The sequence below is a fragment of the Oryctolagus cuniculus genome, chromosome 6 (assembly GCF_964237555.1).
Source record: "Oryctolagus cuniculus chromosome 6, mOryCun1.1, whole genome shotgun sequence".
Taxonomy (NCBI): domain Eukaryota; kingdom Metazoa; phylum Chordata; class Mammalia; order Lagomorpha; family Leporidae; genus Oryctolagus; species Oryctolagus cuniculus.
In genome coordinates, this window is record NC_091437.1 from 110747759 (window position 1) to 110764049 (window position 16291).

The 16291-nt window shown below is 39.0% G+C and overlaps 1 protein-coding gene across 3 annotated transcripts in view; it reads left to right on the forward strand.

Annotated features, from left to right (window-relative positions):
- The window catches only part of CA13 (carbonic anhydrase 13), a 34725-nt gene extending 18634 nt beyond the window's left edge, over nucleotides 1-16091 (forward strand). The window contains exons 4-7 of one of the 3 annotated variants that reach the window (XM_002710668.5): nucleotides 2234-2329; nucleotides 4301-4363; nucleotides 4842-4997; nucleotides 14230-16091. In XM_002710668.5, coding sequence (XP_002710714.3) covers nucleotides 2234-2329; nucleotides 4301-4363; nucleotides 4842-4997; nucleotides 14230-14349 — 435 coding nt within the window. In that variant the 3' untranslated portion in view covers nucleotides 14350-16091. Of the gene's footprint in view, nucleotides 1-2233; nucleotides 2330-4300; nucleotides 4364-4841; nucleotides 4998-11718; nucleotides 12164-14229 lie in introns of those variants that run through there. The other 2 variants (XM_070075835.1, XM_070075836.1) reach the window with 2 other exon arrangements.
- Nucleotides 16092-16291: the final 200 nt, after the last annotated feature.

Consider the following 16291-nt stretch of genomic DNA (forward strand, 5'->3'; position numbering starts at 1 on the left):
GTGGATGTCATATTGTTGAATTCATGATAATTCCCATCCATCCTGAAACCCCCTCATATTGCTTGCCTATGGGACATAAAGCTATGTTTAAAGCATGGGATGCATTTGAAGATACTGAATTCCCTGGGTAACAGTCAGCAAGAAAGACAGTTTGGGCATGAAGCCCATGTAAGTGTTCTTGATATGTCAAAAGGATTCATTAGAAGAAGACTGACTTAGTCAGCTTGTCATCACTACAAATAAATAAGTAGAGAATAAATAAGTAGAGAAGCTACTTATGAAGGAAGAAGGTCTATTTCCAGTCAAAGGTTCATAGTCAAAGATTGAGTGGCCCCTTTGGTCCTGACATCTGATGAGGGCAGTGGATGGTGGAAGTGCCAAGAGAGTAGGGCATGGAGACCGAGGAAGCAGAGGGAGGGAGCAAAGGAGCCCCACCCTGATGTTCCTATCTAATGCAATGACTTTTTAAAAAAGTGTATTTATGTGTTTGAAAGGCAGACTGACATAGACAGGGGACGCACACACACACACATTCATATACACACACAGACACACGCACACACACATACACAGATGTTCCAACCACTGCTTCACTCCCCAAATGCCTAACAACATAAAGCTGGGTCTGGAACAGGCTGAAGCCAATAGCTAAGCCAGGAACTCTTCACAGGTCTCCTACAAAGGTGTCAGAAGCCTAAGTACTTAGGCCATTGTCTGCTGCCTCCCAGGTGCATTGACAAAAAGCTGGATTGTAATGGAGCAGCTTGGACTCAAACTAGTAGTCCGATACGGGATGTGGGCATCCTAGATGGTGGCTTAGCCTGCCACCCCACAATGCCTGACCCCCCAGTCACTTTCCAGAGGCTGCATCTTCAGATCCCCATAATTGGATCAAGCTTGTACCCTATCAGTTCCATCAATCCATGACTTTGGGACTTGAACATCTGCATGAGTTTCAGAGCCAACTCTTGTCAAGCTATAGCAGAATTCTTATCTGAAGTTAATGCTTTATATCGGGTGCCTGGGCACCATAGCCAGCTTTCATGATCTGTGATCATAGATACATCTTTTGGGTGTGTCGCGTTGCCCTTTGGCTGCTGAGCATGTCTTTTTTAGCTAGAACTGAGGATTCTCTAAAAGTGACCTTCTGCTTTATAGTTCTGCAATCTTTGACACTAACTAGATCAAGTATTTAAGATACTGCGTTTTCTACAAGCCTGGCATATTTATGACATTGTATTTTGCATGAGAACACTTGCATAAGAGTAGAGTTGTGAAGTGGTTGAAGTCTGTTTTTTGGAGTTCCAAGGTTGTCCAACACCTTCTATTCTCTCTTAGCTCTTTCCCCCCACTCCTCAATAACACAACTTCCTCTCATTTCCTTTCTCAGCCACCTATGGTTGTTAAACCTAAAAGTCTCTTTTTTTCTTATTCAAATTTATTCTCAGCAAAGGATAGGAACACATTCACAGAAGCTAGTAAATTTATATAAATGAAGTAAGGTGACGGATATTCTAATTAGCTTGATTTAATCATTCTGCATTGTATACCTATATTAAAGTCTTACATTGTGTTCCACAAATGTATGGTATTATAATATGTCAAAAATAATCTTAATAATGAAAAAAGTGTGAATGCTGCTTAAAATAGATATTCATAAGGACAGCCCATATTTTCAAACTATAAAAAATCTTAAACTACAGTGGTAAAGTCTGACTGGGCAGTTTCAAGAACAACTGCATTGTCATTGGCACAGAAAGGTATTGGTCCCTGGAAACCTGGGAGTTTGACTTCCTCATTCATCTGCGAGCCCAGCCTTCTTCAGAGGACTCTATGGCCAGCTGAGATTTGACTTCAGGCTGTTCCGTTGCAATATCAACTGTACAAGGCACAGAGGAGGCCCAAGTCACTTGGGAGCAATGGTTGCAGTTTGTTGGGACTAGAGAGGATGAGCAATATGCTTAGAGCTTTCTAAATGATGATGCAACGTTTAATATAGTATGCCAAAGACTTGTTAAGTGGCTGTAATTCTTTGATCCTTGATTTTTAGTTTCTAGAAAATGAATACAGGAAGATTCTATGATTCTTTTGAAAAACACATTACCCAGATGAATGTATGACATCAGAATATTGAAATAAATGCTGTATTTACATTTCTATTTTTCAGGATGCTTTAGAATACCTTTATTTATTTATTTATTTATTTATTTATTTTTGTGTACTTCCCTTTCAGCTCCATGTGGTTCACTGGAACTCAGACAAGTACCCCAGTTTTGTTGAAGCAGCTCATGAACCAGATGGACTAGCTGTTTTGGGAGTGTTTTTACAGGTGAGAATCCACTGATTTCATTTGAAATATAGAGCCATATGGGATAAAGAGTTTGAGTCATGGAGTGGACCTTAAACTGCCTTTTAAAAATATTTATTTATTTGAGAGACAGGGGTGGAGCTAGAGAGAGAGAGAGAGAGCACCCTCCAGAGCTCCCCTCTGTTGCTTCACTTCCCAGATACCCTCAACTGCTTAGGCCAGGGGGAAGCTAGGAGCCAGGAACTGAATTCAGATCTCCCACATGGGTGACAGGAACCCAAACACTTGAGCCATCACCTGCTGTTTCCCAGGATGCACAGCAACAGGAAGGTGGAATCAGAAGCATAACCAGGACTCAAACCCAAGCATTTGGAATAGGATGTGGGTACCTCAACTGATATCTTAACTGCTATAGCAAACATCCACCTTTAAACTATTATTTTTAAATTTTGTAAATGAGTTCTAGGCTTAGTATTTCACCTTTGAAATTAATATTTAAAAAATAATTTAAAACACCGGTCTAAGATAGTTATTTTATGGTTCTTCTGATTGTCCATTGTTCATTTTTTTGTGACTTGCAGCAGCAGTAGCAGCCACAGTAAGAATAATAGCGGCTGTAATAGCTGAGGTCCTGAGAAGAAAGTTGCTTCTGGGTACTTCCTGATTGCATAGTCTTTAGAGACACAGGACAGAGTGAAGTTCAAGCTCCTGATCCAAGCATGAAGCACTTGTTCGTCCACAGTGGCCTGTTGTCACAAACGTACTGACCAATTTTTTAAAAATCCTGTTGCATTTCCCTTTGTCTAATATTCCCATGTAGACAGACAACTATTGTTTTCACCACCACCTGGGGACAGGTTGGGCCTCTCAACTCCCACTGTGACTGCATTCTTGTAGGGTGTGCACATTTGCCATGCTGCACATTCTGTGAGTGATGTAACTCCTGGAATTGGAGCTGGGAGAACAAGGGCAAGGGCAGGGAGAGCTGTAGTGCTGTGGATGGCAGCAATTTTCTGCATTTGTTCATCAAGTTAGGATGTGGCATCAGGATCCTGGTCGGCAAAAGAATATACTTTAATCCTGAAGGAGCTGAAACCTTGTGGGGTTTTAAATAGGAGCACCCCTAATGACTGAGAAGAGGTATGGGGCTGGGGGAAGATTGCTCCTCTTGATAGATATATTGCTTTGATTAGAAACCTCAAATCCTTTTTGGTTGCAAGTAGGAGATATCTTCATTGAATATTTTGATGCCACCGTAGCCTGATTGGATCTACAGTCTGAATACTTAAAAATGCAGATATTGGCCGGCGCCGCGGCTCACTAGGCTAATCCTCCGCCTAGCGGCGCCGGCACACCGGGTTCCAGTCCCGGTTGGGGTGCCGGATTCTGTCCCGGTTGCCCCTCTTCCAGGCCAGCTCTCTGCTGTGGCCCGGGAGTGCACTGGAGGATGGCCCAAGTGCTTGGGCCCTGCACCCCATGGGAGACCAGGATAAGCACCTGGCTCCTGCCTTCGGATCAGCGCGGTGCGCCGGCCGCAGCATGCCGGCCGTGGCGGCCATTGGAGGGTGAACCAACAGCAAAAGGAAGACCTTTCTCTCTGTCTCTCTCTCTCTCACTGTCCACTCTGCCTGTCAAAAAAAAAAAAAAAAAAAAAAAAAAAAAAAGCAGATATTGTATTAGTTCCCTCAGCAAGGTTTCATTTCACTCAAGGTAATCTGTATCTTAAACATTCCTAAAGCTAAAGATATAAAGCTATTACTCCTGGGTTTGGAAACAAACAGAAAGTTCAGTACAGGAACCCTGTAATATTATTTTGTTTTTCAGATTCTTCTGTCCTGATAAGACTCTGGTAAAAGAGAAACTTTGTTCTATAACAATCACTGTATGTTCTATGCTGGTTTACGATCTTACAAAATTAAAAATAGCAGCTGAAAGAAATGGTTCCAACTTGATCTGCTACTAAACATTTCTTTTGAAATTTCATGTTTTTAGATTGGTGAATATAATTCCCAACTGCAAAAGATTACTGACATTTTGGATTCCATTAAAGAAAAGGTAAAATGAATTACTGTTTGATAATGACTAACACATTGTTAGTTCTCTCCTGAATTTTCTTATTTTCCTTTAAAGTTTTCGATGACATAGCACACACTTGTCTGCTTTGAAGCGTTTTCAGTACTTGACCAGAAAAGCAGAAGAAACCTTTACCACTTATCTTTTTAAAATTATTAAAGCATTTAAAGTTATCTAAGGTATTAATTTATACATCTATTTATGCATAATTGGTTTCTGTATTGTAATTTTACAGAATAAGTCTTCAATTGTGACGTATTTTAAAGATAACATGTAAAAATAAGTCTATTTAAATAAATCTGTATGGTTTGCTATTTTTCTAAAATCTTTCAGATGAAAGCAAATGTTACGTTAAATATGTAAAAGGAATATATTAAATATTTACATATTATTTTATTGGCTGCATGTTTCTTGAAGTCTCTTCCATTGTAATTTGTGGGAATTCTCTATGTTTTCCCAGGGAAAACAAACTCGATTCACAAATTTTGACCCATTATCTCTGCTTCCATCATCCTGGGACTACTGGACGTACCCTGGTTCTCTGACAGTTCCACCCCTTCTTGAGAGTGTCACATGGATCGTTTTAAAGCAACCTATAAATATCAGCTCTCAACAGGTATATAGCCTTTTCCAGGGTGATCCTGATTCATTCAGAGGATACTGAGCAGAATCTTTCTTTTTTTTAACATTGCCATTCCTTTCTGCTGTGTTAAGAAGCCTGTATTTTCCCAGCTTTAACGAGATGCATGCTTCCTTTTCTTTCTTTCTTTCTTTCTTTCTTTCTTTCTTTCTTTCTTTCTTTCTTTCTTTCTTTCTTTAAATTTGACAGTTAGACAGTGAGAGAGAGAGAGACAGAGAGAAAGGTCTTCCTTCCATTGGTTCACCCCCAAAATGGCCGCTACGGCTGGAGCCCAAACATTTGGGCCATCCTCCACTGCCCTCCTGGGCCACAGCAGAGTGCTGGACTGGAAGAGGAGCAACCAGGACTAGAACCCGGTGCCCATATGAGATGCCAGTGCCGCAGGTGGAGGATTAACCAAGTGAGCCACGGCGCTGGCCCTGCTTCTTCTTTTTCTTCTCTGACTTTCTGTGATTAGAAGATGATTTGCTCCTTTCTGACCTCAGGCCCTAGACCTGCTTTACTATGATCATTAGGACAGCGGGTAGGTGCATTACCCTAAGAAACCGCTGTGCCTGCTAAACTTAAAAAGTTACGTTGTGCACTTAAAAATTTCACAGGGCTGACCGCATATTAAGTGTTCTTACTACAGTAAAAAAGAAGTTGATTTTGGCTGATGCTGACAAAACTTTTGTAGGACTGCCTAAGGGCCTTTGAAGCACTTGCTCTTTTTGTGGAGACATTTACTCACCCATTTTTCCTGCTCAGTCTTGTTGAGCCCCGTGGTGGGGCCAGCGGTCTGCTAGACTCACCTAGGAGCCTTGACCATGCAACTGTCCACTCTCCCAGGTGGATGCTGTGCTTCCTAGTTTGTTGTTTTTGTTGTCCTTTTTCAGTTTAGTGCTGCAGTAGCATAGCATGACCATAGTCCAGTCATTTTTGTAGCTCATAAGGTGTTCTGTTCCCGGCTTGCCCACTGGTCCAGCTGTTTATTTTCCCTCCTCATCAGACAAGAGCTGGTTCACCTTTACCAAGATCATTTCAGGCAACATTTCCCCTGGGGTGTTGAACACATTCTATTTTTGTTGGGTGTTTCTCCTCAGTGACCTTGTCTTTAGGATTGAATACAAGTTATAACCTGGGTTACATTTATTTAAACATTTTATAAAGTTTGGGTAGAAATCCAGAGCTTCACTGGCATTAAAAACTGTTAATTTTTCCATGATTTTTTTTTAAGAAAAATGACCTGCCACCAGTTCACTGGTGATACTAAGGGTGTTCACTTTTCCCCACTTCATGTGATAAGCTATTATTTTTATATTCTTTTGTTAAATTTGGGTATCTTACTATGAAGAGTTCATAAATCATAATGTCAAAGTAGTTAGTATTAAGGGATTGTGTTTTACTTTATATTTCAAATTATTACTTAAAGCTACTTGGAAAATAACTAACTTATTTTTGTATTACAGTCCACTAATGATTTAGAGAATATATTGAAGTACATATTTAGTCCCTTAATAAGAATAAAGTTAACTTTATTAAAAATAATTCCTGCAAGTTCAGGATTTATAACACCCTCACTGTGGATTCACTGCCTTATCTTATTTGAGGCTTACTGAATTAACATTATTAATATGGTTTTTCTATAGTAGAGTATATAAAATAATAGCTGCCTTTTAGAGCTCTAATGTGATTTGTAGTCATTCACTTAAATCTATTCTATCAGGAGCACTGGGAGACCTGTTAATTTTTGCCATATTGAGAAACTTATTTGAACAATAACTCAAATTACTATAATATGATGTTATGGTGGTTTTAAGAGTGTAAGAGGGGCTGGCACTGTGGCATTGCTGGCAAAGCCAGCAAAGCCACTACCTGCAGTGTCGGCATCCCATTTGGGTATTGGTTCTAGTCCCAGCTGCTCCACTTCCAATCCATCTCTCTGCTATGGCCTGGGAAAGCAGTAGAAAATGGCCCAATTCCTTGAGTCCCTGCACCTGTGTGGGAGGCCTAGAAGAAGCTCCTGGCTCCTGGCTTTGGATAGGCCCAGCTCCACGATTGTGGCCATTTGGGGATTGAACCAGTGGGTGGAAGACTCCCTCTACTCCTCCCTCTCTCTTTGCTTCTGCCTCTCTGTGACTCTGCCTTTCAATAATAATTAAATAAATCTTTTCAAAAAATAGTGAAAGAATGAAACAAAAGATATTTTATTAAATATTTTTTGGAAGGCAGAATTACAGAGAGGGACACACAAAACACACACACACACACACACACACACACGTCTTTTATCTACTAGTTTACTCTTCAAATGATCACAACAGCTGCGGCTCAACCAGGCGAAAGCCAGGAGCTTGGGATTCCATCCAAATCTCCCATGTGGATGGTAGAGTCCCAAGTATTCGAGTCATCTTCTGTTACTTTCCCAGGAGCATTAACAGGGAGCTGGATTCAAAGTGGAGCATCCAGGACTTGAACTGGTGCTTAAAAGGGGATTCTGGTATCACAGGTTAATTTGTTGCACCTACAATGCTGGACCCAAAAGATATTTTAAAAACCTAACCCCAGGCTAACAATGTGAAAAACACTGGATAAAGTCCAACTGAGGGACATTTTACAAAATGCCTGATCGGTACTCCTGAAAACTGTTAAGATCATCAAAAACAGTTAAGTCTGAGAATCGTCACAAACCAGAAATGCCTAAGGAGGTATGACTATTAAGTTATTTCCTATGTGTAGTTCTGGAAGGAAAAAAAAAGGCATTAGGTTAAAACAAAGTAAATATTAGTAAAGGAAGGATTTTAGTCAATGAGAGCACATTAATATTAGCTCACTAATTATAGAAAATATACTATACTAATGTAAGATGTGAGTAATATGGGAAATTAAGCATGGAGCACATGGTAAATATTTGTAGTAACTTCGCAATAATTCTATGAATCTAACACTGCTCTAAAATAAAATATTTATCTAAAAAAATCCAAAACAGGAGTTGACTCAATAGTATTCAGCTGCAGAGTAGGTGCTTGGGACACTTGGATCCCGTATCTGAGTGCCTAGTTTTAGCTACAGGCGTCAGATTCGGCTTCCTGCTAATGTTCTTGGGAGGCAGCAGATGATGTCTCAAGAACTTTAGTTCCTACCATCCAGATGGGAGCCCAGGATGGAGTTCCTGGATCCTGGCTTTGGCTTGGTCTAATCCTGGTTGCTGTAGGTATTTGGGGAATGAATCAGAGGATGAGAGATCTCGCTCTATCTCTGTCTCTCCCTCTCTCTCCCTGTCACTCTGCCTTTCAATATAAATATTGAATTTATATTTATAGTGAAAATTTCCCAGGCCACAGCAGAGAGCTGGATTGGAAGTGGAGCAGCCGGGACTAGAACTGGTGCCCATATGGGATGCCGGTATTGCAGTCGGTGGCTTTACTCGCTACTCCACAGTGCTGGCCCCTCGTACTAAATTCTTGATATAACTGCCATGCTAGTAAGCAGATATATTGTTTTCTTAGCAGATCTGTCATTTTCTTAGAAGGTTGACTTTTCTCATCAAGTCTCTTTGAGTTATATTAAATCATCTAAACTGGATTACTCAACTGCTGAAATTCAATATACAAAAAACTTGATTTTTAATCTATTCTTCCTTTTTATTAAAACCTGCCTCTATTTCACTTATGGTATTATCTGCGTAGAGTAAAACTCATGAATTTTAAGTGTGTGGTTGCTGATTTTGGTGATTGTATGTAACCATGCAAGAACCACTACAATCAAGATATAGAATAGATTCTTTGGCCAAAGAAGTTTCCTGTATATTTTTGCACTTCACTCCCTTTCCTCATTTATAGTCCCAAGCAATCACAGATATGCTATCACTTGAGTACTGACTTTCCTAGAAATTTATTTAAGTAAATTATACAGTAAATAGATTTTTGTGTTGGATTTCTTTTACTTAGAAAAAATATCTAAAAAATATTTTTTAGATTTCACCCATTCATTATTTTTTTTACTTTTATTTAGTAAATATAAATTTCCGAAGTACAGTTTATGGATTACAATGACTTTCCCCCCCATAACTTCCCTCCTACCAGCAACCCTCCCCTCTCCCACTCCCTGTCCCATTCTATTCACATCAAGATTCATTTTCAATTATCTTTATATACAGAAGATCGATTTAGTATATATTAAGTAAAGATTTCAACAGTTTGCACCCACTCAGAACATAAAGTGTAAAATACCGTTTCAGTACTAGTTATAGCATTAATTAACATTGAACAATACATTGAGGGCAGAGATCCTACCTGAGGAGTAAGAGCACAATGACTCCTGTTGTTGACTTAACAAATTGACACTCTTGTTTATGGCGTCAGTAATCTCCCTAGGCTCTAATCATGAGTTGCCAAGGCTATGGAAGGCTTTTGAGTTCGCCGACTAGATCTTATTTAGACAAGGTCATAGTCAAAGTGGAAGTTCTCTCCTCCCTTCAGAGAAAGGTACCTCCTTCTTTGATGGCCCGTTCTTTCTACTGGGATCTCACTCGCAGAGGTCTTTCATTTAGGTATTTTTTTTAATAAGTGGATGGATAGACCATATTAAAAAATCTTTTCAATAATTGATGGACATCTGTGTTGCTTCCAATTTTTGAATAGTAGTGATCTGTATTTGCATATTAGGAGTAATTCACATACACACTTTTGTGTGGCCACGGATATGCTTTAGGTCAATACCTTAGATTGGAATTACTAGGTCCTGCATGTTTAATTTTTTTAAAAAGATTTATTTATTTATTTGAAAGTCAGAGCTACACACAGAGAGAAGGAGAGGCACAGAGAGAGAGAGAGAGAGAGAGAGAGCAAGAGAGAGAGAGAGAGAAAGGTCTTCCATCCACTGGCTCACCCCCAAGTTGGCCGCAATGGCTGGAGCTGCGCTAATCTGAAGTCAGAAGCCAGGAGCTTCCTCCGGGTCTCTCCATGCAGGTGCAGGGGCCCAAGGATTTGGGCCATCTTGTATTGCCTTCCCAGCCCACAGCAGAGAGCTGGATTGGAAGTGGACCAGCCAGGTCTTGAACCGGCACCCACATGGGATGCCAGCACTGCAGGAGGCGGCTTCACCCGCTAAACCACAGCGCAGTCCCCTGCATATTTAATTTTATAAGGTGCTGCCATACTGTTTCCTTCTTTTCTTCCTTCCTTCCTTCCTTCCTTCCTTCCTTCCTAGGTTTATTTATTTATTTGAAAGACAGAGAATTTGCATTTTATAGTTCATTCCTTAGAGTCCTACAATATCCTGACTGGGCAAGGCTTAAGCCTAGAGCCCAGAACTTCTTCTGGGTCTCCTACATAGGTTGCAGGGATCCAAGTGCTTGGACCATCAGCTGCTGCCTTCCTACATGCATTAACAGGAGGCTAGATTGGAAGTGGTAGAACCAGGACTTGAACCTGTACTCTGATATAGGATGTGGATTCCCAAGGAGAGGCTTAACTTATTGCACCACAATGCCTACCCCTGCCATATTGTTTTCTTTTCTTTTTTTTTTTTTTTAAGATTTGTGTTTTATTTATTTGAAAGACAGTCACATGCCATATTGTTTTCTAAAGTGCTATACCATACTGTATTTCCACCATCAATGCATGGCATTTCTAGTTGCTCCACAGCTGTTCCAGCATTTGGCACTGTCAGTGTTCTGACTTTAAGCTATTCTAATGGCTATGTGTGCTTCTAATTTGCATGTATCTGATGACTAGTGGCTTTGACCATTTTTCCGTATACTCATCATCTATGAATTTTTTTTTAAATATCAGTTCAAATAATTTCCCCATGTTTAAATTGGGTTGACTTCTCACTGTTGAGTTGCAAGGTTTCTTTACAGAGTCCAGATCAAAGTTCTTTCTTGGGTATGGATTTTGCAAAAGTGTTTTCCTGGAGTATGTTTGGCTTTTTCAGTTGTTAACTGTGTCTTTTGAAGAAAAAAATGTTTTTAACTTGCTGAAGTCCATTTTGTCAATTTATCTTTTAAAATGTATGCTTTTGGTTTACTGTTTAAGTAAACCAAGTAAGCCACATCCCTTCACCTTTGCTTTAAGTAATGGTTAGCTCTTACATTTAAGTTGTTGAGTGCTTTTGAGTTAATGTTTGGGTATGGGGTACATCATTGTCTCCATTTTTTTCCTGATATTTTTATTATATATGGATTAGACCTTTTACTGTCATTTAACAGGTCCCTGAGACTCTACTTTTAAAAATTCTTTTATTGCTGTTTTTCACTATGGGAATTTATATAATTTCTGTTGCCATGTATTCAAGTTCATTTGCTTTATCCTCTGTCAAGTAAATTTGGATGTTAATTCTATCCAATGATTTTTTCACATTAGAAGCTTTATTTCTAAATTTTCTGTTTTGTTCTTTATTTTTATTTCTCCATTGAGACTTTTCATTACTTGGCTGAGATCTCACATGCATTAAAAAGATGCTTTGCTTAACTTCATATTATCCTCAAGTAGTTATAAAAGCCACTTTAAAAGTGTTGTAGACCTCAAAATTTGTTTTTTCTTGGGTTGATCTCTGTTGAATTCTCTTTCATTGAGAATGTGTTCAATTGTCTTGATTCTTCACATATTGAGTAATGTTTTATCATATTTTGAATTATAAGAACATTAAGTTGCAAGGATCTGGATTATGTTTTTTTTCTGATGAATATTTTTTGTTTGCTTCTTTGTTTTAGCAGGTAATTTTCTTGGCTAAACATGAGCTGCAAAATTTTTTTTTTCTTGTGCCACAGCTCTGGTCTCAGTTCAGCTGATCTGCCTGGCGTCTATTCCCTGCATGCATGGTTTATAGCTCATTCAGAGACATGAGTAGAGAGGTGTGCCTGTTGCAGCTGTGTGCACCTTACAGGCTGTGCTCAGCTCCAGGCTCAAAGTTAAAGAGACAAGATTTTACTTGTAGTGCTTCCATCTCTCCTTCAAGCGAGCATGAACTCTTCACCGGGGACCCTCTTCATCTGTTCATTCTTCAGTATCTCTAACTCATTGCTTCTTGTATTATGTATGAGCTTATACCTATTTTCTACAAGGACATTTTCTGCAGGATTTTAGTTTGATATACCTGGAAGCAAAACCCGGATGGCTTTTTTTCAAATAATAAAATGTTATGGTTTGTAATTAATGATATTTAATGATCTAGGAGTGATTTCCTTTACTTCTGCATCTCTAGACTATATGTAAGATGAGGGAAGAATTCATTTATCTCAATATTAATTTCAGCCTACCATGTAAACTTTGTATCATCAATTTTAGAATTAAATTTCTAATTTGTAGAGGACTGTACAAGTCACTTCTAGGATTGTGCTACAGTTCTGATATGGTTTGAGTGTGAACTTCAAAGGTTAATGTGCTGGAAGCTTGGTCCCAGTATGGCAGTGTTGCTTATTTTTACTCTTACTCAATTTTGGCAGGCAGTAGAGTACTATTAAAAATGCTTGAGCATGAGCATGACCAAAAGTTATTTACAGTACTATTGGGAAAGAATATTTCAGCTTACTGGGGTTACTCCACAAGGAAATTAGAAATTCAGTGGTTAGAGCCAAGGAAACCAGCAAAACAGGTCCTACTTACCTCAGCCTCAAGGTTTAACCAGGGACGCTGCTGCCAGGAACAGTGTAGATGCTGTCAGCCTTAGTGACAGAGAGGTCAGGTTTTCTGCGTGAGTGCAGTTTGGAGTCACCTGAGAGAGTGAGATGGGGAGACACCAGCTGGTGATGCACTTTGCAAGGTCAGTGCTGTGGCAGAGGACATCTGAGCTAGCAGGAGCAAATACAAGCAGGGACTGGCAGGTGAGGCGGTCTGCCTAGCTGGCTCAAATGACTGGGAGAGCTTGAGTCATGGAGGGAAGGGGTTTGATGAGACATAAATACAGGTTAAGGGACTCTTGCCAAGATGCCAGCCTGTTCAGAGAAAGACCTAAAGTTAGGTCCTGTTCCAGATTGATGAGGCTGAACTGTTGCCAAGTTAGGAAGCGATGATCAGAGAGGGGTTGAATGGCAGGAGCAATGTGGAAGGAAAATAAAGTCAAGGTCTTCAGAAGAATCAGTGATATTACAAGGAAGGTGGGTTGTGCTTGGTAGGGCTTGCGAACCAGCACCCTGAGTCAGGTTTACTACACAATCACCTGGAATGGCTTCTGCAGAGGGCTGGAGTCTTCCCTAGCTCTGGATGTTAGATTTTTACTATATTTTGCTACTTGATCACACCCGAGAGTCAGTAAATCTCATCTAGTTTTGGCTATAATAATTTGGTTTAATAAAACACAAGGAAAAGGAATTTGGAAACATTTTTCTATTGCTTACTGAATCTGTATCCACATCTCAAAATATCACTAGTGGAAACATAGTTACTTGCATATAGATAGATGGTTCTATCTCCAAAATGCATGGTTCCACACTGTTGTCTTATTATAATCTCTATCTTCTCTGCCCCCCGTTCTGATTAGTACTGTACAAGAAATATTCTAGACCTTGGGTCAGTGATGATCATGGAAACCTGAATGGTGTGTCCTCTGAATTTGACTGACTCTGAGATTAGATGATCACTAACATTTAGATAGAATTTCTCATTCCTGATGACAATTTGTCTTCAACAACAACAAAAAATACCAAAAACTCAACTGTATTAATTGGCATTATATTTTTGAGAAGATAGAATTACTCAGGTATTTTATCCATCTTTATTTTACTACTGTAAACCCATCTTAACAAATAATAGTAAACCACTAAAATTTTAAAATTTTAAAAAGCATAATAGAAAACTTTCCAGCAATTAACATAGTGACATAAGTCTGTATTTAGATGGACATGCAAAGATGCCTAGATTATATTAAGTGAAAAAAAAATCTGATTTCAAACTAGCATATACAATTGTGTTCAATTTTTTACCAAAATGTGTGTGTGTGTGTGTGTGTGTGTGTGTGTGTGTGTTTACATTCTCTGGTCTCTACATATGTATTCTTAAAACCATGTTCTAAGTGTTTCCCCTTTCCTACTCTGATCTTCAAATAGAAAATGCTGTATACTTAATTTTTGAACCCATAACCTAAATTTTGAACCCGTGACCTATACTAGAGATTTTCGTTGCATTATTTTCAGTGCCTGGTAGAGGAAAGGTCATGTGTTTCTTAATTTTTCTACGCAGAGCAAGTATGATTTTTTACGCTGAAACCAACTCTTCTCTTTCCTTAATAGCTGGCCAAATTCCGCAGTCTTCTGTGTTCAGCCGAGGGTGAATCAGCAGCTTTTTTGTTGAGCAATCACCGTCCACCACAGCCTCTGAAGGGTCGCAAAGTGAGAGCTTCCTTTCATTAAATGTTGCCCCCAGCGGACCACCCAGACTGTGGAGAGCACCTGAGCAAAACAAAACAAATCAAAACACAAAAATCCCTACCAACAGTTCCTAGAATTCTAATTATTGGGTGTTACTTTACTATCAGCTTCAGCACCACAAAGAGAACCAGATTTCTTTAATTAAACTACTTGAAATCATGTTTCTTAGATTTGCATTTACAGATATTCAAGCAGTAAACATTGTTTGGCATATATTGAAACTCATGAAATACGTCTGCTTCAACCTGCCTGGAAACGGGGCCTACATTGCCAGCGTCAGAATGTGTTCAGGTTTTTACCTTAGATGCTGACATAGTCACAGCTCTCCGTGCTGTTAAGTGAAAAGCAAATACTCATTCTCCAAATGAAATAATTGTGATATATTTTTCTAAACAAGTCAGTCTACATAAAAAAAGATATTATTTCCTTTTGAAGTGAACTTCTGCCACGATTATGCTGCGGATTCTGATTGCATGGTATCTTTTATAAAGTGAGTAATATGAGAGTTCTGAGGGATGAGATATAGTTACTTCTTGTGTTTATTCCACAAATCATTGATCCATGAAGTTTTGATAAGGAATTCCTCAGGATAGAAATGATTATTTACACTATAATGAATTATGTCATATATCATATTTACTTTGTATTGTCAGTTGGCTAATAATTGACAGGATGCAGTCCTTGCCAATTTATAGCATAAACACGATTTGAAACTAACAGCTTAGCCAGTGTTAGTGCAGGCAGACCTGCCTGCGGGCATAAAGAATGAATTGCCTACTTTTGTCCTGTGTTTTGGCAACAGAGCAATCCTGTGTGGGAAATTTTTCTGTCAACTGGTGGAAAAAACTCAATTGAGTCTCATATAAAAATACAATCATTCTCCTGTCTCTCCCTCTCTCTGTCACTCTGACTTTCAAAAAAATAAAATGTATCTTTTTAAAAAATACCATCAGTTCATAAATCCGTCAATCCATTTCCTTGGCATAGCCCTTTTCTCCTTTTGTACATGTCCCTCAATGTCTTAAGCAGTTTTGTAATGGGGTGCTCAACGTTAGTTTTAATCTATTATCTTTTCTTTATTTGTCTTTCTGTTTTGAGTGAAGGAGGATGAGGCTGGTTTTCCTTTTGCCCTCTCTGATACAAATGGAGTAGCACTAAGCATTAACTTCATTACCACATTTGAGACTGGAACATGTGTAATACTTACATCATCCATCTGTGTTTCCTTGATTGTGATGATTTGTTTCAGATATTTTTCTTCCTTTGGATGTCAGTGTTAACAATTCATGTTTTCTTTGTGGCAAAAAATAACATACATGAAGGATCTCTGTGAGTGAGACCCCATTGGAAAGAAGGGGCTATCAAAGAAGGATGTACTTTTCTCTGAAGGGAGGAGAGAACTTCCACTTTGCATATGACGCTGTCTAAATAACTACGGAGTTTGTAGACTCAAAAGGCCATAGCCTTGGCAGCTCTTGTCAAGAGCCTCGGGTGGTCACTGATGTCAAAAATAAGAGTTGTTAATTGTTAAGTCAACAACAAGAGTCATTGTGCACTTAATCCCCATGTTGGACCTCTGTCCTTAGTGAGGTGTACTATGAGAATTAATGGTAAAACCTGTATTCAAACAGTACTTTATATTTTGTGTGTTTGTGTGGGTGCAAACAATGGAAATCTCTACTTAGTATAGAGTTGGTCTTCTGTATATAAAGTGAATTAAAAACGAATCTTAATGAAAAATGGAATGGGAGGGGGAGTAGGAGGTGGGATGTGAGTGGGGGTGGGAGGGTGGAATGGGGGGAAGAAACACTACATCCCTAAAAGTTGTACATATGAAATTTGTAGTCATTAAATAAAAACCTTAAAAAAGCAATTCATGTTTCTGTAATATTTTTCTTGATAGAATATTGAGTACCATGAAATT